Source organism: Thermobia domestica, chromosome 18 (assembly GCF_964235325.1).
Source record: "Thermobia domestica chromosome 18, izTheDome1.hap1.1, whole genome shotgun sequence".
Classification (NCBI taxonomy): domain Eukaryota; kingdom Metazoa; phylum Arthropoda; class Insecta; order Zygentoma; family Lepismatidae; genus Thermobia; species Thermobia domestica.
This window is the reverse complement of record NC_137471.1, coordinates 182,636,791-182,660,197: the sequence shown is the minus strand read 5'-3', so window position 1 is coordinate 182,660,197 and position 23,407 is coordinate 182,636,791. Positions and strand designations below refer to the sequence as shown.

The 23,407-nt window shown below is 39.3% G+C and overlaps 1 protein-coding gene across 1 annotated transcript in view; it reads left to right on the top strand.

Moving 5' to 3' along the window:
- LOC145676075 (transmembrane protein 64) overlaps positions 1–23,407 on the top strand; it is a 66,304-nt gene that overhangs the window by 9,952 nt on the left and 32,945 nt on the right. Inside the window, exon 2 of the mRNA XM_081746945.1 lies at positions 9,381–9,542. Coding sequence (XP_081603071.1) covers positions 9,381–9,542 — 162 coding nt within the window. The remainder of the gene's footprint in view (positions 1–9,380; positions 9,543–23,407) is intronic.

Sequence of the window (23,407 nt, the reverse complement as noted above, 5' to 3'; positions counted from 1 at the left end):
GGTTGCTGTTCTCGCTTCGTATTCGAGAGGTTTTGAGTTAGAATCTAATGGGTGTCAATATTAAGTGAGGTTTTCCTGAGGTGAATGCTGGGATCATCCCTTTAAATATAAGGCCCATTTCCTTATTGTTAATAATTGCAGATTAAATTCTGCATAAGAGAAAATTCGTTAAATTACTGATTAAATCATAGTTAGGTTTTGAACATACCGCAGCATTAAAAAAAACAAACAAAAAAAAACAATTATTTGCTAGATAAAAGGCAGGATTAGCTCGTTTAAATCTCTAATTTTTTAAAATATTTTTAAAAATCAAACTTAGTTTACAAGGGTATAATAGATATGGGTACGTGAATACTACGAGGGGCGTCCAATAAGTTATTTACCTAGACAGGAAGGAAGGGGCGGAGCATAATGACGACTGACACGCAAGCCAAGGCCGCTGTGGGCAACTCCGCTGCGCAATTTAAGGTCAGTCGGATCAACGCAATGGCCGTGAACAGAATGTTTGTGTTACGCCTCGTAGCGAATGTTTATGTGACGCCACAATTATTGGATTTCCAGAAGTTAGAGCAGGACAAATTCCTGGCTCAACTGGTAACAGCTAACGAAACCTGGATCCACCATTGGGATCCTGAGAAGACGTTAACGAACACTTGCAGGGACAATGTTCTTCGTCGGACAAAAAGGTCCAACAGGCAGTTTCGCAGCGGTTTGCAGATCATGATAAAGATATAATTTTTTTCTGCAATTTCTTCGATGCCCACAAAATGGCGGCGAGACCTCCATGGAGACTACATGGAAAAATAGTGGTGACCAGGTGAGCCTACCTGCATTCCTTCCTGTCTTGGTAGATAACTTATTGGACGCCCCTCTTATATTACAAGCACATGCTATTTTAGGATTATGTCCCTAATAAAACTCTGTTCCTGGAACAGTAATACTGATCCATGTCTCAGGTAGATTATTATTATTTCTTTGTTTTTGTTTATCAATTTAGTATTGTGTATTTTCGAAGAGAGCGTGCTTGAACATTATGAAATAACTAGGTATATATATATCACTGGACTTCATTTTTTTATTTATTCTTTTGTTTTGTTGTGGCACAGTATTATATTATTACTTTTTTTTGAGTCCCATTGTCATACTAACGTAGCTAGTTATTATTATTATTATTGTAAGCCCAACAATATACTTTAAAATATAGATGTCAATCATAAGCATGCGTGAACTATTGATTTTTTTTTTAAAGAAATGAATATAGAGTAAAATTATTTCAATTGTGTTTACCAGAAGTATCAAAGTGTCGAACATTTTACAGTAGAACACTACTCTATATCTTAAATGGTGTTTAACCCCTTCTTTCTGGTCCAGTGGGTAGCGCTCTTGCCTTTACTGCTTGAGATCGCTGCTGACAAAGAACATAAATACAAGTCGAAGAATCAATTAAATGGCGTAGGGCGGCCAATGGCAATAATATCTCGTAAATCTTACGTCGATGATTGAATCGCCTCCCAGCTGGTCTGATGGCTAGCAGGCGCACGTCTTTGGTGCATAAGGTCGCGTGTTCAATTCCTGCCGAGAGAGCCTTTATTGCAGTATAATGGTTCATATTCCACTTTAACTGTAGGTCCACGTCTCACACAGCCTCGGTGCTAAGAAGACACGAAAACTCCACCAAACCGACGATTTAGTTGAGTTGATTTTAACGTCCTTTTCAGCAGCGAGGCTATATGAGACGGGACCTACTGATTAACGTGGAATCCGAAGCTTATGAGCTCCCGCCGGGAATCGAACCCGAAACCGAGGATTGAATTAGAGCCCTCTCAATTTCTGGGATGCAATGTATCCTAATTTGTTCAGCGTGTATTGATATTCTGTTTCTATGTTGAAACTGTAGACAATTTTACTACAATTACGGTAAAAGACTTGTAATCCTTTTTTGTATGCGTCGATTTCATACATATATGATATGATTATGCTTTAATACGCACGCAGCATGAGCTTTTAGCTGATTGGCTTTGCTTTTGAATTGAATAAATGTTGAATGAAACACGTTGAGTGAGTGTAAATGCGTAATTGGCGGTTTCACGCTCGTGCGTAGCAACAGTTGTCACTCTGCAAGTGTACAACAAATCCGCTTCGAATCGTCAGTTGGAGAATGAATCAACACAGCCAGCTAACAATGTAAAATATTTTGTGGTTACTTGTCAAACAAGAGAATTTTATCGTACTACTTGAAATGGAAGTTTTGCGTAGCTAATGACGTGCATCATTCAATATACTCGGTTGAATAATGGAATTGTTTTCGTTTCTTTCTTTCTTGCTTGAAAACTTCTCGTTGTTTTCACTTTTCTTTGCGATCCTTTTATTATTTCCACTTTCTGAGGTAAACTTTAAGACTTTCAGTTAAACAGCTACTGCTTCCTTACTATTCATCGGAGGATCATGAATCATACCTTTATATATATAGAATAAAGCAACCTTTTCAATGGTACCACTCACTTGTCCGTATTGTAAACCAGAAATTCGAAAATTGGGGAAAACCGGGTGTTCTTTCGATAGTTTTTTTCTTTCAAAACATATGCGCCCAGGCCTGACTTCACGTACGGACCTGAAAATCACTTATTAGGTACACAACGCGTGTACGAAATTTCAGTCTCATGTCTTGAAAAATAACGGAAGATTTTTCAAAATTTGGACGAAGGTCAAAAATATATAGATATATAGATTTATATACATAGTACATAATATAAAAATTTCCTACAACATTACTATTTAGCCTAGGATCATGTTCATATGTCCATTTCTTCCGTATGAGGCGCCCTTTCCAACGGTATCACTCACATGCCTATGTCATACACCTGAATTGGGAAATTCGGGAAAAAATCACACCCTCGAAACATTTGCATCTATCCTTTCTTTCTTTCTTGCTTTCTCTTTCTTTCTTTTGTTTTCTTTTCTTCATTTTATTTATTTAAGAATCACCAGATGCAGCTCAGAGGCCATTTTATACTGGATATCTAACAAAACAATAACAATGGAAAGGATTTGGCAAGGTGTCTGCCAGGGCCTGTTCAGTAGCTACGACCTTGCGAATACGAAGCCAACGCTCTACACAACGCTCTTGAGCTACTTCGCTACTCGTTGAAATTTGATTTTAGATTCTTCCATATACAGTTTGAACTTGTCGTATTTTGAAGTCGAATTTTGTTTTACTTTGTCTATCCGTAATCAGTACTGCTTGAGAATAATCTTGTAGTTGTGCGGTACGTGGCGTTTGGGCACGGACGTTTGGGCGCCACCGTTTGGGCGCGAAGCCATTTGGGCGCCAGACGTTTGGGCGCGAGTTAAATTAAAAAGTCATTATGTTAGGCGCTGAGTACTAAGCTCGAATCAAGATATCACAAGGTGTCTACTGTAGTGGAAGTCCTTGAATATACTGAATTTTGTTTTACATACAAGAAATACTGGAATTTCAAAATTCTAAAAACTGAATTAACAATTAAATTTTGTAAATTTAAGTTTCAGCCAAAGTTAAGTGTGCTTTTTATTTGATAACTTTTCAAGCTAAGTAGACCAGACTAGATATGATTGCCTGTATTACATACATAGTGAACCTATTCCATTAATTCGGGGTACTTCTACTGTAGTTATGCGATAAGTGTAAATGTCAAACACATTTCTAGTGGCTAAATGACCAATATATGTACACTTAACAATTATTTTTCACTTTGAAATCTTCTTTTTTTTTCCTTTCTCTACTTTCTTCAATGCAGATTAAATGCTTACAATGGGACGGAAAAAAGTGTGTTAAGTTTTGATTTTTATATTGGAATGTTTAAAAAAAATGATACCCGAAATACGGCATACTGCAGTTCCTAAACTCAGTGTCTTAGACACCCTGTATCAACATCTTTCCCTCAACTCGATTAGGATTTAGGAATTTAGATTTCTGGGCTTTCGGCATCTAAGGCCATTTCCACACTATCCGGGGAAAGGAAAGGAAGTAAGCGGCCTGGACCTATAAATTACGTACCACCCCGGCATTTGCCTGGTGTCAATGAGGAAAATCCAGGAAAACCTCATTCAGGGTGGCTGGCGTGTGACAAAGAGCGTGTTACAATTTTTCGACAGAATGCCCCCATCGGGAATCGAACCTGGGATTACTCGCACCGAAGGCGAGAGCATTAGCGACTACGCTACGCGGGGCCACTTCCCTCAACTCGAGTGCGCGGAAATCTTTTATTGGTAGTTCTTTATTGCACTTAAGGAAGAAAAGAGTTTGGCAAACATAATACGAAAGAAAACAAATTTTAATATTCATAAGTATGTAATTATTAACTTTAAAAAAATACAAAAATTAAATCAATATGTTTTAATTAGCATTAAGAAAATTATTAACAGATCGTCTGATTCCTTCATTTCCTAGCTTTCTTATATAATACAGAAATGAGATCATTAGATCAGTAGTACAAGAATCGTAAACAAGCGAAAAATCAATCCATGACGATGTTAGGCAACAAATGCCACAAACGCATTAAACTATTTAATTTAGATGAATAAATAAGATAGGGAGAAAATATACAGATAAATGAGGTGAGATAAAGATAGAAATGTAGGAAATGTATATATATATATATATATATATATATATATATATATATATATATATATATATATATATATATATATATATATCTTGATTCGCGCTTAGTTTTCAGTGCCTAGCTTACTTTATATGTAAATTGTGATTTTTTGCTATGTACCTCGCGCCAAAACGTCCGCGCCCAAATGGTGGCGCCCAAACGTCCTGTCCCGTAGTTGTGCATCTCCTTTAGCTATGATCTGCGTAGTCTGAGCCGCTAAGGGGGTCAGGCTTCGTAAGGAAGTGATTCAGGAGTATCATGTCATTTCCAACTGGGAAATATTTTATCAACGTAGCCTCTTTATTAATGGATCTGCATCCAAATGTATACGTTTGGCGTCCTATATCCATTCAACCCCCCTGTAAATCGTTGTTTCTCGTTATGATGTCATTTGTATCTCATGCATTAAATTGGAAAGTTTCTCGGGGCTGCGGTGGCTCAGTGGTAGAGCGTTCACCTCTGGTGCTTGGGGTTCCGGGTTCAATCCCAGCCCCCGCCAAGTGAACTTTGTGGTGGACAAATACCGTGTGCGTGGGTTTTCTCGGGGTTCTTCCGTTTCCTCCCATTTTGTTAATTCCACCATTTCATTCATTACTCATCATCACCGCCTCCTTTAACCTATCCGGCATAACCATGGGCTCAAACCGGCATAACCGTAAAACTCAAAGATTTCATTTCAAATTGGAAAGTTTCTCCTTTTGTTCATGATGCATGGTCTTGTGGAGGAGAAATAGAACAGTCTAAATGTGAGAGCCAACTACAGCCAGTTGGGGTTTGAAGCCTTGTCTTGATAGCCTCAATGTTATACAAGGTATTACAAAAATTTGGTTATAGATTTCTCACATCAAAATAAGGAAAAAAAAAGTTCATATGGACCTGTGGTTTGAAGTGAATAGTTTCATATCTGTAGTGTGCTGGAAACGTGAAAAACTGAACTTTAAAGCTCCGTAGTTCCACTACTATAGGACTGATCGTAGTCGGGTGAAGACATCACTGAGGAACTTGTATGTGAACTTCTAAATATCCATCTTTCAGAACGTCCGGTATTTGCTCAATCATTTTCAGAGAGGCTGTTTGAGAGTACTTGATCACTCTCCAGCTACCTCTCTAAATATTGGTGTGCACGTACTGGAGCATTCTTAAACATGGATATATTTGAATAGTTCACATACCAGTTCCTCAGTGATGTCTTGACCCGACTACGATCGGTCCCACAGTAGTGGAGCCATGATCTTTTAAAGTTCACGTTTTCATCACCTTATAACTCCGAAACTATCCACTTTTGAGCACATGCCCATATGAACTTTATTATTATTATTTATTTATCTTTAATTTATTTTTATTTGGATGTGAGGAGTCTGTCCCGAAAATATTGAGACACTTTTTGTAACATTGTGTATAAGGACAGAAAACAAAACCTCAAATCCACTTCAGGCGTATTTCAGATTATTACTGGTTCTAGGTCTAAGTTGATTTGTATTACCCCTGACTTCTGCGGTAAACTTCTTCCCTGAAGAGTATAACTGTTTCTTCAGTAGTTGGTGTATTGCAGTAGAGTTTATATTGCTTTCTTAGTATTCTTGCTCAGGTTTCTTTCCACATGTATTCTCCATACATCGCTGTTTACATGCCTTTTTTTTCACCATGCCCACCACTTATCTTGCTTTATAATCCTTATCCTCGTATTTCTTTTATCTGCAGAATTAGCTACTCTCATAGCATCTGTTTTTGTTACCATTGCTCAGCGTTTCCCAACCTTTTTCAACTTGCGGCACACTATGGGTGTAACTTGAATTGTCGCGGCACACTCATAGATATTATTATTATTATTATTATTATTATTATTATTATTATTATTATTATTATTATTATTATTTGTAAATATAAAATACCATGGCAAATTATTTCTGTGATTACTGATCTCCTCACAGACATGGAAGTTTAATCACTGGTTTTCCCCTATCCTAATTCATTATGCTTATTTTTTATTCTAATTTTAACAGAAACCAATTGCAATGAAATATAGGACTCAGATTGTTAAAACTACGCTTTCTTTTTCGAAAACTGTATCCTACCTTTCATTAAGAACGAAGATCACTAAATAACGAACGAACAAACAAATGTCTTGTGCTTTTAACTTTGCTGTTTTAACCAAAACCGGTGCATATTATTGCAATCGCACAGCTTGCGATGCGTCGAAGTCAAAACACACCTGTTGAACAAAGTGTTGTTCTGTCATTCACGTGCGAATGAGTGTTCTACGAACGATCACTTGACGCGTACCGTACAAGTGCTTCCATTTCTCGGTGTTAGTATGACTCTCAATTGAAGCAGCTAACTGTGGAAATGTGTACGAGCCGAAATACTGTCTGCTACACAGTAATAGATGTAGAAAAATATATTGCAATTACAATAATTTTTTCCATGGTAGAAATTCATAGTAATGTGAAATAAAAAAATATACATTTTTCCCTGTCTTGCAATTTGGTTGCTATAGAATTAATGATTTTGTTTCGATTTCCTCGCGGCACACCAGCGGTCCATTCGCGGCACACCGGTTGGGAAACGCTGCCATAGCTGGTGCTGCCAAAACTGGCTCCCTCCCACGCCGTAGAACTAAAAAAGGCAAGTTCTATGCGGGTCGAGTGTTGTAAATTGAGGAGATCACTATCTTTTTTTTCTTTGTTTTTTTCAGGGTTCTCCCGTTTCCTCCTCAACTATCATTTTACCAGTTCTGTCAATTATTTATTGTAATTAATCATTCCTCTCCTTATCCTAAGGGCTTAACCGTGGGTCGTTAGAATAAATTGTTAATTTCCCCACTGCGGGATTTGCGGGACCACTATCGCTGCCACTGGCTGTATGTTCATTTGTCATTCCTCGTTAAAATCGGCTTAACTACCGCATAGTTTAATAATGATATACATTACAACGTTGGCACACCCACGTACCAAAGAGCCATCGGTTAGTGTTTACATCAGATACCAAAACTTTATGTAATGATATTGACAACAACTAAAAGAATGCTAGTTCTGACGTACAACTGAAAGTTGAAGCACTTCCTTTCAATATTTGTATACGCTATGAAACTATAAAATTGAAGCAACAGGGATTGTACTTTGTATTTCAGTTTTCTAAAAAAGCCCTCATTTGAGAGGCGAAGGAGAGGAAAACAAGTTAAAGGTCTTGAGAACAACATAACTGTACATTCTTATCATTTAATAGCATAAAATAGCTTTTTTCAGATACATTTCAAAAATGCACATGAGAATTCACATTAAATAAACACGATAATATAACATAAGAATAAATTACACTTACACACTTACATCTTCTTGTTTACCTCAACCATAGCTTGGTGGACGACATGGAAATTTTAAAGTTTTCTCTCCCTTGGGAGAGCTGTTTCAGACTTTGATAAGGTCTCTTCTTCATAACTGCATTTAGATATTCTATCATTGGTCTTCCTCTCCCTGGTTTTCCTTCTGCCTTTCCCTCTATTAGCACAGTGATCTAATTGGAGTGCCGAATAAGATGGCCAAACATGCTGTTTCTTCTTTTTCCTATTATCTTCATGATCTGTCGTCCTTCATTATCTTCCTTTAGTACGTCTTCATTCTTTTTCCTTTCGGTTCATGAGATGCACAGCATTCTGCGCCAACACCACATTTCAAATGCTTCCAGCTTCGATATTCCAGTTTTTCTCAATGTCCACGTCTCTGATCTCTAAAGCGCCACGCTCCATACCACGGTCTTAATAAATCGTTTCCGAACGTCCAACGACACATTTCTTGATGTTAGCAGTCCTCTTTTCCTGTTGAATGCTTGTTTAGCCTGTGCTATTCTTGAACTTATGTCTTTTCCACTTCTTCCGTCTGAGCATATTATACTTCCTAAATAGGGGAAAGTCCTAACGTCTTCGATTTTCTCTCCCTCTAGCCATATGTTTGCCCCTTCCTGTCCTGCTCTTGTGCACTTTATCACTTTGATTTTCTTCTTATTTATTTTCATTTTGCAAGGTTTTTTTTTTTTTTTTTTTTCAGTTGGTCGTACACACTAACATAACACATGCATATATGTTTTGTATTGAAGACTTTTAAATGGTTACTGATTAATATGTATTTTTAGCTTACGTTAGAGAACAAAACGTAAATGTTACCTTTACGGAACTCTACCCAATACAAGAGCACATTGTTTGACATGTTCGTAGGAGAACTAGAGGTAACTTTGGGAGCTAAGATGTTAAAGCATTTAGTGAATTTTGGTTGCTCTTTCAAGGTGCGACTGCTGTTAGCAAATTCGTATATAGTTAGTAATTTGGCAGTGATATCGAACCGGAGAGGGACTGGAGGGGAGGATGGTTTCACACTCCTTATGGATCTTCTTAAATTTTTATCCATCGGATATCCCACATGACGTCAAGCCTTTGAATACAGGGGATACAACACATTTCCGCTAAGCTTAAGGATTGCTTGCTTCGTTTACATCCTTCATTTCAAGTTAAATATACAAACTCAGAGGATCCTGAGAGGAGAAATAAGCCATTCAGATTTTACTAAAATTTATTGATTTAGTACAAAATATCGAGTCCATCAGCGTCCTCAGTTTGTTGTTACATCGAAGTAGCATTTAACGCATGAAGTAAATATATTTTTTATCTGTAGCGTAAGATTAAAATTATATATAGAATAAATATGAATGTGAATTATCTATTTTTCTTTGTTGAATGTCTAGATAAGCAGCATAACGACGCAGAAGTACATTGTTGCCACATTTGTTGGGCTCTTGCCTACTCAGTTCATCAACGTCTACTTAGGAAGCACTCTCAGGTCAATGGAAGATGTTTTATCCGATGACTCAACTGCAGTGACAGGGTATATTGTGTTTGCCATCCAGGTACGCAACTAAATTAATCCTACTCATATATATAGTGAATACTGAAGCATGAATTAATATAATTGCTTATAGAACATGAGGAACATATTATATCACAACAAAGAATTTTACTAACCTTAATAATATTACAATGTAGATTAAGATTATTTCAAGGTCGATATTCGAATACATTAATCAATTATCCTAAGTGGGAGCATCCCACTCGTATTTAACATCTCAAATTTATAAATCCGTCTACAAGTAATTGCTTTTAATAACTACAGTGTATGACCCTATTTTTTATTACTTTAATATTCCAGATATTTCAGAAAAGTAAGTTCTTCTATGAGAGGCTCTGTGACGTGATCCAGTTCACTGAACAGATAACATCTTCGAAAGCATTGTAAGGTTCAGTGTAGCCGTACCTTACTAAGTTTATTACTCCGTCTTTAAATTATGTAATTTTAGTATAAATTTTGTGTCTATTGTAAGGATCGCCGTATCACAACATGAGCACATGTCGATAGGCGACACGTGCTAACGTTTATAAACAGTCAGACGATGCACAGAAAAGGAAGACACGAGGGGAATAGAAAGAAGAGGAACCACAGAGGAAGGTGGCACCAGTTGACCATTGACCGCCTACCCACAACAGCTCTGGAGGTGGCACTGGACTAAGGGGCTCTACCTGTCCTAACATCCCTTCAGGCTGCTCTGAAGCCAAGGGGATTCCTCAACACAAACCATTCCTTACGAGGGTGCCATAAGTCGAGGAGGTTTCCTAGGACCATAACCTGATGTCGCTACAAGACACCCCGGTGGCTGCCATGAGCAAAGGGGTTCCCGTATGAAACGTATTTTCCTTCAACCTTGGTCATAAAGGAAATTCTCATATATTTGCTTTGTAAATAGGTGAGGGGCTAGATTCCTGGTTCATTATTGACTCTACCTATACAAAATATTACAGTATACAGAAACTCGTTAAATGGACATCAGATAGTGCGAGTGTGGTGTCCCCTTTAGAACTGATGGTACATTACTTGAAGTATCCAATAAAACGTGCTTCCGCAAATAGTTTCGTAATCAAAACTCACTTCTTTCTCAGAGCGAATATCGAAGACTACGCTGCTAAACTAACCGCATAGTAGCGAATTCTTTTATTAGGTCCGTTGTGTCCGCATGTAGCCAACAATGACGTAAACCACTTCAAACTAAAAGTTCTTCAGCAGGACGAATTACAAAGCCAACACAGGTTCATTAGTTCTCATTTCTGAATTTAACAGCATACATCAGAACTTGAAATTCACCTTATAAAAGGAATCACACTACGACATAAATTTCTTAAATCCACATGTTTACAGATTCAATAATCCAATTTCAAATTAGAAGATTTTTTATTTTTATTTATTTATTTATTTTTATATATAAAGGAAACCCTACTTGCGATTATTTTGTACATAAACAATTTCCATTCAACAAAAGCTAACGTTTGGAAAAACTATACAGCTGTTCCTAAAAGCATGCGTGATATTTTCACAGAAACAAGAGGTTACAAAATACATTAAAATTTTATTTCAGTTGTGTCAGAAATATAGTTCTGACGTAAACATGTTGAATAAATGGGAGAAATTGGCTTGGAAATTCCACAAAGAAGCTCAGTCAGCTATCTGAAAATAAAAAATGAGCCCCACTCCCTATGTGACTAAGTATTTCACACAAACTTTATAAAAAAGCCGAAAAACCGGAAATCAAATTTTCACTAAGGTCTGGTAGCAATTTTAAAAATCCCTTTCGGTGTTAAAAATTATTAGAAGAAAAAACATTTTTCATCTTAATTTACAGTTCAGCGTTCTGGCAATCAATTTTAGGCAAGAATATTTCTAGGAGAATCAAAGAACATATCCGGGGCACAGAGAACATATCTTCCACTTGTGTTCATGCACACATCTACAAGAGTGTAATGGCGGGAGTAAGAATATGAAGAGACTCATCTGCAATCAATAGAAATATTTTTGGAAGCAAATTAATAAGAACATATAATCCAATCTTTAATTTGGGCAGAGGAAAGTTGGACAAGAGATGGGATGCTTTAATTATAAGCACTGAAAAACAATAACGTCAATAATTAAATGTTGTGTCGTCATTATCGATATTTTTGTTACGTTCAGTTGTACTAAGATATCTGAACTTAGCCGTTTACAATCAGTGATGTCCTGTGATTTGTCATTATCCTTCATTCGTTCATCATTTGAAAATTATTCTGGAATAAAACGAAAAGTCTATGAATCAATGGAGAAAAATATATAATACATTCATTACAATAGTTTTTCTGCACATTATGTAGTGCACAACTATTACTAAGAAAAGAAGCCTTCAAACTCTTTAAGTTCGTTAGTTAGTTAGTTAAATATTTGGTCTAGGAATTAATTCGTGCGGGTGGACAAGAGATGGCGCAACGAACGGAGTGTTCCACAGTTCCGTGTATCCACACATGTGTTGCAAACCCCTGTCATCGCGTATCGTTCGTAGTATAGGGCAGTGGATTAAAGCGTCAACAACACCAGTTTGTAGTTAAGTGAACATGGCGCAATTTGTGCCTGATAAAGTGTTTTTGCGGGGTGTCCTGCTGCATTACTTTAACATGCAGAAAAGTGCGACTGAAAGTCATCGTATTTTGGTGGAAGTGTATGGTGACCATGCTCTAGCTGAGCGAACGTGTCAGAAGTGGTTTGCACGGTTTAGAAGTGGTGATTTCGGCTTGGCAGACCAAGAGCGAGCTGGACAGCCAAAAAAATTTCAAGACGAAGAATTGACAGCATTGCTCGAGCAGGATTCGTGTCAAACGCAGGAACAACTTGCAGCAGCATTAGGCGTTGATCAAACAACAGTTTCCAAACGCTTGAAAGCCATGGGAATGATTCAAAAGATGTCACATTGGGTTCCACATGAATTGAAAGACAGAGACGTTGAAAGACGAAAAACCATTTGCGAATTGCTGCTTCAACGACAGAGCAGAAAGGGGTTTCTGCATCGAATTATTACGGGTGATGAGAAGTGGATCCATTACGAGAACCCTAAACGAAAAAAGGCCTGGGTGAAACCAGGTGAACCAGGTCCATCACAACCAAAACGAGATATTCACTGTGCAAAGGCTATGCTGTGCATATGGTGGGATATGAAAGGTGTGGTGTACTATGAGCTGCTGCAACCGGGTGAAACTATGAATGGAGAACGTTATCGACGACAATTAATGCGTTTGAAGCAAGCTCTGGCCAGAACACGACCAGAATGGGAGAACAGACATGATAAACTTATTGTTCAACATGATAACGCTCGCCCACATGTCGCAAAACCGGTCAAAACCTATTTAGAAAATGTCGGATGGGAAGTTTTACCCCACCCGCCGTATTCACCAGACGTTGCTCCTTCGGACTACTACTTGTTCGATTGCATGAACAACGATTTGATTGGACAGCGGTTTACTTCTTCAGAAGATATCGAAACATGGGTCTCTGACTGGATCGCTTCCAAGGATGAGGACTTCTTTCGCCACGGAATCCGTACATTGCCTGACAGATGGGCGAAAGTGGTGACTAGCGATGGACAATATTTTTCTTAAGGTATTTATGTATTTTGTGTTTGTACTACAGCTTCAATGTGTGCGTACCAACCGCACGAATTAATTCCTAGACCAAATATGAACTTTTATATCGGGTGTCCGAAAGATAGAACACACAGACAATATTCAGCGATTGTTCAGTCACAAATAAACTTGTGGATCAGCCGGATGGGAAAGGTTCTTGTTACTGTATATTGTATTGTGTAACGTAAACTTGAGGATTCACACCGAGGAAGAATGAGTTTAACTTCTGAAGGGTCCTTGCATGTCAGTTCAACTACACAGTGGCATCCATGATCTCAGCTTTCGGTAAAAGCATGTTTGTTCTTTTTATGGATTTCAATGAGCAGATAGTTTCTTTGCTCCATTTCAAGCAGTTTAGGTTGTACAGTCTGTTAAACTTTTGGAATTTCACGGTTTTTATCAATAGAGCGAAGGAAACGATTTGTATCTTTATATATACATACATACATACATATATATATATATATATATATATATATATATATATATATATATATATATATATTGATAATAAATTCTTTCTGTTTTGTTTAGCAATTTATGCTGTTTTTTAAAGCAGCAAGTATCTGTGCATGGTCGGAAAAAATCCTGAAGTTTTTAGTTGTTGATGGTTTAAAATAATACATTGATTTCAACACAAATGAAATATCTTCAAAAGAGAAAAAGATAAGAAAATATGTTTCTTTTTATTGTTATTCTAAAGGATATGTTCAGCAGGGATAAAGTGAATGTTTTTTTTTTTATCTCTCCTTCTTTTTTCTTACTTCAAAGATAGAAATAAGTTGACTTATTTTCTTCAGATAAAATGAAAATTACAGTTTTAGTACAATTACCAGCGCAGTCAAAAAGATCCCAGAATGTTGTAGTTTTGTCATTTATTTTGTCAGGTGGCCTATTATGAATTTGATAAGTGTGAACAGATGATAACAGGCAGTGTACGAGAAGTGTGATGATCAGTCAGCGCAACGCACAAACATCAAGTTCATTTGCAAATTGTGAAAGATGTGATTCAGAGAGTTCGATAGCCTTAAAAACAGTTTAGTATCAACGGATGTTCGGCTGTTCCCGAAGCTAAAATATGCCTTTTCCGTTTGGCCAATGAAGGAGAGTCAGAACTAAATCAATGGCTGTGAACTTCGGAAGATACTAAAAGCGGCCTTCCGTCAATGTTTCCGCCAATCGCACGAGCCTAATTTAAGGCTAATAAGTAAATGTGGTAATAGAGAATTACAATAAAATTCCGGGAACTTTATAACTGCCCTGGTATATATATATATAAAAATGACCTAAAAGAGTCATATATCAGTTACAAGGGTCGTTCAACGTTGACCGGGACTTTTATTTCTTCAGAGGAAACAAATAGCACAAAAAGCACCAAACTATGTCAGCGTTACAAAGTATTCTGCGTGCGCGTCGAGGCACCGTAGCCATCGTTGTCGCAGCTCCCTGATTCCTTTGGCGTAGAAAGAACTTGGTTGTTGTTGTAGCCACTGGAGGACATCGTTCCGCATTGCTTCATCTGTCGTGAATTTCTTCCCTCCCAGATGGTCTTTAAGGGGTACAAACAAATGAAAATCACTGGAAGCTAAATCTGAACTGTAGGGGGGATGGGGCAGAACTTCCCAGCGCATTTCAGCCGGAGTTGTTGTTGCCACATTGGCCGTGAGAGAACGGGCATTGTCATGGAGAAGAATGACATTTTCAGACAACATCCCAAGTCTTTTCTTGCGAATGAACTTTCGTACAGCACCACTCAACAATGAAGTTATACTGGGCATTAATTGTGCTCAGCACGTGCTATATTCACTAGTGTGACTGCAGTCAGGCGAATGTGTCCATGTTCTTTATTTGTCACCAGCTCCCGTCCTTCGCGAAACAGTTCACTCCATTCGTACACTCTTATCCGTGAGTTCGTTTGTTCACCATACTGTGTTTGCAATCTTCGGAAAATCTCAGCTGGTTTAACTTTCCCCTTCACAAGAAATTTGATTACACACCGCTGCTCTACAGCCACAGACACACTGCTTGCCGCCATGTTTGCTGCAACTGCTGCGCATGTGCCAAATACGTCATGCCGGGCGCTAGTTACTCGAGAAGGAATACTTTACGTCACTCTCAAGTTTCATCATAATTCGGCTATTCATCGATGATTTACGTGCGAAAATCCCGGTCAACCTTGAACGACTCTTGTAGTTTCAAATAAAAGTAGACAGGGCTCATAAATTCTGTAAAAAGGCTTAATATAAAACAGAAAAGTCAGTAATTAAAAAAATGGAAAAAATTTAAAAGTTCAAAAATAATATACAAATTCAAAATAATCCCTGGCTCTTTTTTAAGCAGAAGCAGAACCTAGTAGTAGGAGTCCTGAAGCTATTGAATTAGTAAAAAGATTTTATCACTCTAATGAACATTCCAGAATTTGACCAGGGATAAATGATGTGAGTTTAGAAGAAATTATATGAGAGAAAACGTTTGATTTTTAGTAATCTTAGTGAGCTGTACTCAAATTTAAAATGGAAATACCCTAACACTTAAAATGTGTTTTTCAAAGTTGTGTTCCCTGAGACCTAAGTGGTGAGTTTTGGCTGATGCCAGTGGCTTAGTGTGTGTATGCAGAGTGATCAAAATATGATTTAATTTATTCATGGAGCAGGTATTGAAGACAATTACAAAGACCATATGTTGTATTTTTTTTTTTTTTTTTTTTTTTTTTTTAATGAAGGAGCGAGAGAAGAATGCCAAGAGTGATACAGTATACTTCTAAAACATTATTTTCAATCAGTAATAATGATAATAAGGTACATTAGGGGTTTTCAAACTTTTTGGAGTTGAGGCTCTCCTCAACCATCAAAATCTGAACGCGCCTCCTCTGTCAAAAATAAAATGCGTCACCAACATAAATACATGTATCCCTAAAAGAAAGACTATCACTATGATAAACTATGTTTCATTTATTAATCACTAATGGAAATATCTCATTAACACAGATGATCTACATTGTATACACTGACTACACCTTTTAATGTTATTAGCCGGTGTTAATAATTATTAATTTTGATAAGCCAGATATTTATGTGAAAATTGAAAAATACGAGCAGAGAGGGAATTTGAATAATAAAACCCGGCGCAATTAAATATTCAGCAAAGTCAATGGGATAGTCCACAGTGTTGGGCAAAATCAATTGAAATCAATTGCAATTGATCAATCAATTGAAAGTAATTGCTCTGAAAATCAATTGCAATTGATTTCAATTGCAATTGATTTCAATTTGTAATTGACAATTAATTTCAATTGCAATTGAATTCAATCATAAAATTTGCAATTAAATTTTCGTCAATTGTTAATTGTTAATTGGTCACCAGGCAATTGAAACTTTTAATTGTTAATTGTCAATTGCAAAGGGTGCAATTGAAACATTTAATTGTTAATTGCAATTGACAATTGAAACTTGTAATTGTTAATTGTAATTGTTAATTGCAATTGAAATCAGCAATTAAAACTGAAGATAAGAAGATGTGTGTGTATTGTGTTGTCCACTTGTTACTGTTTTACATATTTTAAATAAGGTACTTATAAGAAATGCTGGATACCTACCATCCCTCCCCCCCCCCCTGGGAAGAAAGCCAGAAAACTAAGTATTTTTTTAAAATATATTATGTTTACGGTTCTATCCCCCTCGAAAGAACTCTATATGCCCGTCATGCATATAATAGGAATGGGCACCAGCGAGTTCGAGCGAGTTTTCTTTAAAGCTCGACTCGACTCGAAGCAGACATCTTTGAGCTCGACTTGAGATCTAGGCTCGAAAAATTTCCCCCAACTCGACTCGAATTCGGATCGAGTTTCCAGTCGAGTCGAGCCAATTCGAGCTAAATCCTTTGTGTAGTTCCAAGTACTACTATCTTCAAGTATCCTACATAGACAATATAATAATCAATGATACTACTACTACTACTATAATTAATTATCATCATAACACCGTGTACCTGTATAAACATGGAATATAGGCGGTTTGTATCGGAATACTAAAAATTAGTTGACTGTCGATCTCGGTCGTCAAGAAATCTTCAGGAGGCAAGGACATCGGTCACGAGGTTCTTGGTTTGAGTTCAGGAGGAGCAAGTATTCGGGCTCGAGCCAAAAATTGTTAGAAGTTATGGGACTCCAGCCAAACATGTTCAAAACTGCTCGACCCGGGTTTAGGGTTGTCAACAGCTCAAGCGGCTCGCTCACAGCTTATTCACTTATCGAGCCGAACCGAGAAGTGAGCCGAGCCAACAGCTCATCCAACCGAGCCAGCTCCAGCCGATGGCTCACACGAGCCGAGCCGAATCGAGCTGATTGCTTACCCCAACCGAGCCCGTTCGAGCCATCGGCTCAGTTGAGCTGACTCGAACCCAGCCTATGGACTCGTTTCAACGGAGCTGGTTCGACCCATTGGCTCCAATCGAGCCGAGCCGATGACTCGTCTTTACCGAGCCGGTTTAAGCCATTGGCTCAATTGAACCCAGTCGATGGGTAATCCCAACCAAGCCAGCTCAAGCTGTACGCTCAGTTGAACCAAGCCGAGTCGGTTGACATCACTATTCCGGTTGGCTTCTACATTGGCTAAAAAATTGGACCGTGCAGTTCTCAGCCTTGATGGTAAGAACTACAAAAAATGATAAGAAATCTTTAGTTTTACGTCTCACGCTTATGCCTGATAGGCTAAAGGAGACGGTGATGATAGGAAATGAATGAAATGAAGAAAGTGGGAGAACCCCGAGAAAATCCACGAGCACGGTGTTTGTCCACCACAAAGTACAAACTGCGCGAGCTGGGATCGAACCAGGGACCTCAAGCACCGGAGGTGAACGCTCTACCACTGACCCACCGCGCCAACTGGTAAGAACTACAGTATATACTTATATTGGTGCTCACCGGCGTCATTAACTTGTTCCGCCACCAACGAATTTCAAGGTACTTTGTTTTGCATCTTTTGTGCGTGTTTTGTGTTGCTTTATGCGCCTATTCCCACATTTTGTGCATCACCTGAAGTGGGTCAAAATGGGCCTACAAATATGGCGGAACAAGTTATTGCTCTTCCGCCACCAATGAATTTCCAGATTGTTTCCTTCACATCGTTTTGTGCCGTTTTGTGCATCTACTTCCGTTTTGTACGTCATGGGAAGTGGGTTAAAATGAGTCCCCAAGATGGGACGAAAATGACCAAGAGTTCCGCCACTATTGAATCTCGAGATCGTTAATTTCACATCGCGTACCCTTTTGTACGTCTATTTCGACGTTTTGTGCGTCAATGGAAGACGGTCAAAATGGGCCTCAAAGGTGGGACGAAAATGACCCACTGCTCCGCCACTACCGAATTTCGAGGTTCTTCCTTTCGCATCAACTAGTGAATGTTTCGTGCCGTTTCGTGCCCTTATTTCCACGTTTAGTGTGTCACCGGAAGTGGGTCAAAATGGGCTTCCAAGATGGGACGAAAATGACCGAGAGTTCTGCTACTATCGAATTTCGAGGTCGTTAATTTCACATCGCGTACCCTTTTGTGCGCCTATTTCGAATTTTTGTGCGTCACTGGAAGACGGTCAAAATGGGCCTCGAAGGTGGGACGAAAATGACCCACTGCTCCGACACTACCGAATTTCGATATCCTTCCTTTCGCATCGACTACTGAATTTTCGTGCTGTTTCGTGCCCCCATTTCCACGTTTCGTGCGTCACCGGAAGTGGGTCAAAATGGGCTTCCAAGATGGGACGAAAATGGCCGAGAGTTCCGCCACTATTAAATCTCGAGGTCGTTAATTTCACATCGCGTACCCTTTTGTACGTCGATTTCGACGTTTTGTGCGTCACTGGAAGACGGTCAAAATGGGCCTCGAAGGTGGGACGAAAATGACCCACTGCTCCGACACTACCGAATTTCGATATCCTTCCTTTCGCATCGACTACTGAATTTTCGTGCTGTTTCGTGCCCCCATTTCCACGTTTCGTGCGTCACCGGAAGTGGGTCAAAATGGGCTTCCAAGATGGGACGAAAATGGCCGAGAGTTCCGCCACTATTAAATCTCGAGGTCGTTAATTTCACATCGCGTACCCTTTTGTACGTCGATTTCGACGTTTTGTGCGTCACTGGAAGACGGTCAAAATGGACCTCAAAGGTGGGACGAAAATGACCCACTGCTCCGACACTACCGAATTTCGAGGTTCTTCCTTTCGCATCAATTAGTGAACGTTTCGTGCCGTTTCGTGCCCTTATTTGAACGTTTAGTGCGTCACCGGAAGTGGGTCAAAATGGGCTTCCAAGATGGAACGAAAATGACAGAGAGTTCCGCCACTATTAAATCTCGAGGTCGTTAATTTCACATCGCGTACCCTTTTGTACGTCGATTTCGACGTTTTGTGCGTCACTGGAAGACGGTCAAAATGGACCTCGAAGGTGGGACGAAAATGACCCACTGCTCCGCCACTACCGAATTTCGATATCCTTCCTTTCGCATCGACTACTGAATTTTCGTGCTGTTTCGTGCCCCCATTTCCACGTTTCGTGCGTCACCAGAAATGGGTCAAAATGGGCTGCCAATGTAGGACGAAAATGACACACTGTTCCGTCACTATCGAATTTCAAGGTCGTTAATTTCACATCACGTACCCTTTTGTGCGCCTATTTCGACGTTTTGTACGTCACTGGAAGATGGTCAAAATGGGCCTCGAAGGTGGGATGAAAATGACCAAGAGTTCCGCCACTACTGAATTTCGATATCCTTCCTTTTGCATCGACTAGTGGATTTTCGTGCTGTTTCGTGTCCTTATTTCCACGTTTTGTTCGTCACCGTAAGTGGGTCAAAATGGGCTTCCAAGATGGGACGAAAATGACCAAGAGTTCCGCTACTATCGAATTTCGAGGTCGTTAATTTCACATTGCATACCCTTTTGTGCGCGTATTTCGACGTTTTGTGCGTCACTGGAAGACGGTCAAAATGGGCCTCGAAGGTGGGACGAAAATGACCCACTGCTCCGCCACTATACCTACCGAATTTCGTGGTCCTTCCTTTCGCGTCGAGTAGTGAATGTTTCGTGCCGTTTCGTGCTCTTATTTTCACGTTTTGCTCGTCACCAGAAGTGTGTGAAAATGGACGTCCAAAGTGTGACCAAAATGACCCATTGTTCCGACACTATCGAATTTCTAGGTCGTTTTCTGTAGCAGCGTTTAGTGATTATTTTTTAAAAAGTTTTCTGTGCCTACTTCCTCGTCTTGTGCGTTACCGGAAGTGAGTTAAACGGGCCTTTAAAGTGGGAGTTAAATAGCTCACTATTCCGCCACTATCGAATTTCGGGGTTAGTTCTTTCGCATCGTTTAGTGTGTATTTTGTACCGTTCTGTTCGCCTACTTCCACGTTTTGAGCATCACCAGAAATGCGTCAAAATGCTCCATCAATGTGTGAGAAAGTAGAGCCATTGTTCCGCCACTATCGAATTTGGGGGATCGTTTCTTTCGCATCGTATAGTGCCTGCTTTGTACCGTTTTGTGCTCCTATTTCCACTTTAGTGCGACAACAAATATGGGTCAAAATGGCCTACAAGTATAGCGGAATAACTTAATGCTGTTCCGTCACCATCAAATGAGGTCGTTTCCTTCACACTTTTTATACATGATTTGTGTCGCTTTGTGCATCAGTGGAAGAGGGTCAAAATGGACCTTGAAAGGGGAATAAATATGTCTTTCTCTGCCATATTTGTAGGTCACCTTTGACCCACTTTCGTTGGCCTACAAAACGTGAAAGTATGCGCAGAAACGGTATAAATATGCACTAAACAATGCGAAAAAAGCGACCCTGAAATTCGATACTGGTGGGAGAGTGGATCAGTTTTCTTCCCACATTGAATGTCCATTTTGACCCACTACCATTGATTCACAAAACGTGGAAATAGGCTTACAAAACGGTAGAAAACACGTACAAGACGATGTGAAAGAAACGACCTCGAAATCGTTCCTGACGGAACAGCATTAACTTGTTTCGCCATATTTGTAGGATAACATTGACCCATTTTCAGTGACACAGAAAACGAGGAAATAGGCGCACAAAACGACACAAAAATGGGAATTTAGCTTAATTACATGGAAATTTTGTAAGCTTAATTATATGGAAAATTTTATACATTTTTCCTTTACGTTGGTCTACTTTACGTTGATTTGGGACTTTTAAATTGTATTCATTTTTCCACTGAAATATATGTATAATTCAACAAGTTGATTTGATTTTGAGTTGCTTTTGGGGTTTTACGTCCCGGTCAGCAGCGAGGCTATATGAGACATGGACCTGCTGATTAACGTGGAATCCGAACCACATGAGCTCCCGCCGGGAATCGAACCCGGGTTTCTCACGCCAAAGGCGCGTACGCTAACCGCTTAGCCACGGAGGAGCTCTATGATTCAACAAGGAAATATTTATTAGTTATAATTATAATAATTATCTATATAATTGAATTCATTGTAATTTGGTCCATAACAAACACTTTACCATTTCGTACTAGCTGTTATGCCCGTTCTTCGCACGGATCAGATAAAATATCAATGTAAACAAACTGAACAACGGGAAAACAATTAAGAAACATTTCTAACATTGGATATATTTTGTGTGAATATATATCCAACAACGTACATGTGTTTTCATTGGGAAGGCCGATGGGGCTGAATTTGAACGTAAACACTATCGGGGGTGTCACTATACGCCTGAGCAACCCCGATAAATATGGATTCGACACAAATTCTACTACTTTTACATGTTTCGGTGAACGCCCCCTCAACCCCCTTGGTTCGTATTGTGAAACAATCTCCTCTGGCCCCCACCAACCCCCAACTAATACCACGAAAACTATGAATGTGACACTAACATCTGCCATTTTCTACTACTTTTTACATATGCCGGTAAAAATCCCTATAATCCTCTGGTTCCAATTTAAAAAAAAAAAAACAATGTCTCTGGTCCGCAGCCGATGGGGGCTGTATTTGGAAGTCAACGCCTGTGGAAGTATCACCATTCATCTCAGCGATAGCGAAAACTATGGATTTGACACTAATATCGGTCTTTTTCCATTAGTTTTACATGTCTCGCAATTCTCCACCCCCGGTGACTCCCGGCCCGCATACAATGGTGGCTAAATTTGAAAATCATCGCTAATGAAAGTATCACCATTGATCTCAGCCACCGCGAAAACTACGGATTTGACATCGGTCATTGTGGATTATTTTTACATGTCTCGTGATCCCCTTCATAATGCCCCCGTTTCTTATCTGATGGGGGCTAAATGTGAAAGTAAACGCGGTCTTGAGTTTCACCAATGAGCTCAGCTACCCCGAAAACTATGAATTTGACATTAATATCGGTCATTTTCGATTATTTTTTTACATGTCTCGGAATTCCCCCTCTGGTGACCCAAGGCCCGCATACAACGGTGGATGAATTTGAAAGTCATCGCTAATGGTAGTGTCACCATTGATATCAGCAACCGCGAAAACTATGGATTTGACACTAATATCGGTAATTTTGGATTACTTGTACGTTTCGGTATCCCCCTTCCCATTGACCCACGGCCCGTAGCAGAATACGGTGAATTTGGAAGTTAATGCGATCGGAGTTTCACCATTGATCTCAGCGACCGTGAAAACTATGAAATCGACACTGATATCGGTCATTTTCTACTACTTTTACATGTCCCGGTAAACGCCCCCCTGAGACCCCCAGGTTCGAATTTTTTCGAAAAAGCTTTGCCTTGGTGTGGGACCTGGACCGAGGTATCTTTGACCAAAATTTGGTAACTCTCGGTCGACTTGTCTGGTCCCCAGGCCGGTCCCGGTAAACGTCTCCTGGAGACCCCATAGTAAGGAATTAAAAAAAAAAAACTCTTCGTCTTGGTCTGGGGCCTAGACCAAGCTACCCATGACCAAATTTTGAAAAGTTTCGGTCCACTCGTCTCGTCCACAGGCCGCACAATGGTAGACACACAGACACACGAACAAACTATTTTATTTATATTAGAAAGGTCAGATCCGCCGTTGTTGTATTAGTGCGATGCTTGAGCGATTGATCGTAGAAATTCAAACTCCGATGAGTGATAGGCTTGTTTTATTTAAACTCTTTAGTCAGTAGAGAAGAGGGCGTGAATCATGGGTCAGAGTTGATGACAATGGGTTTTGGCGGGTCTGTGGGTCACAGTGGGTAAGAGTGATTTATGGTGGGTGGTG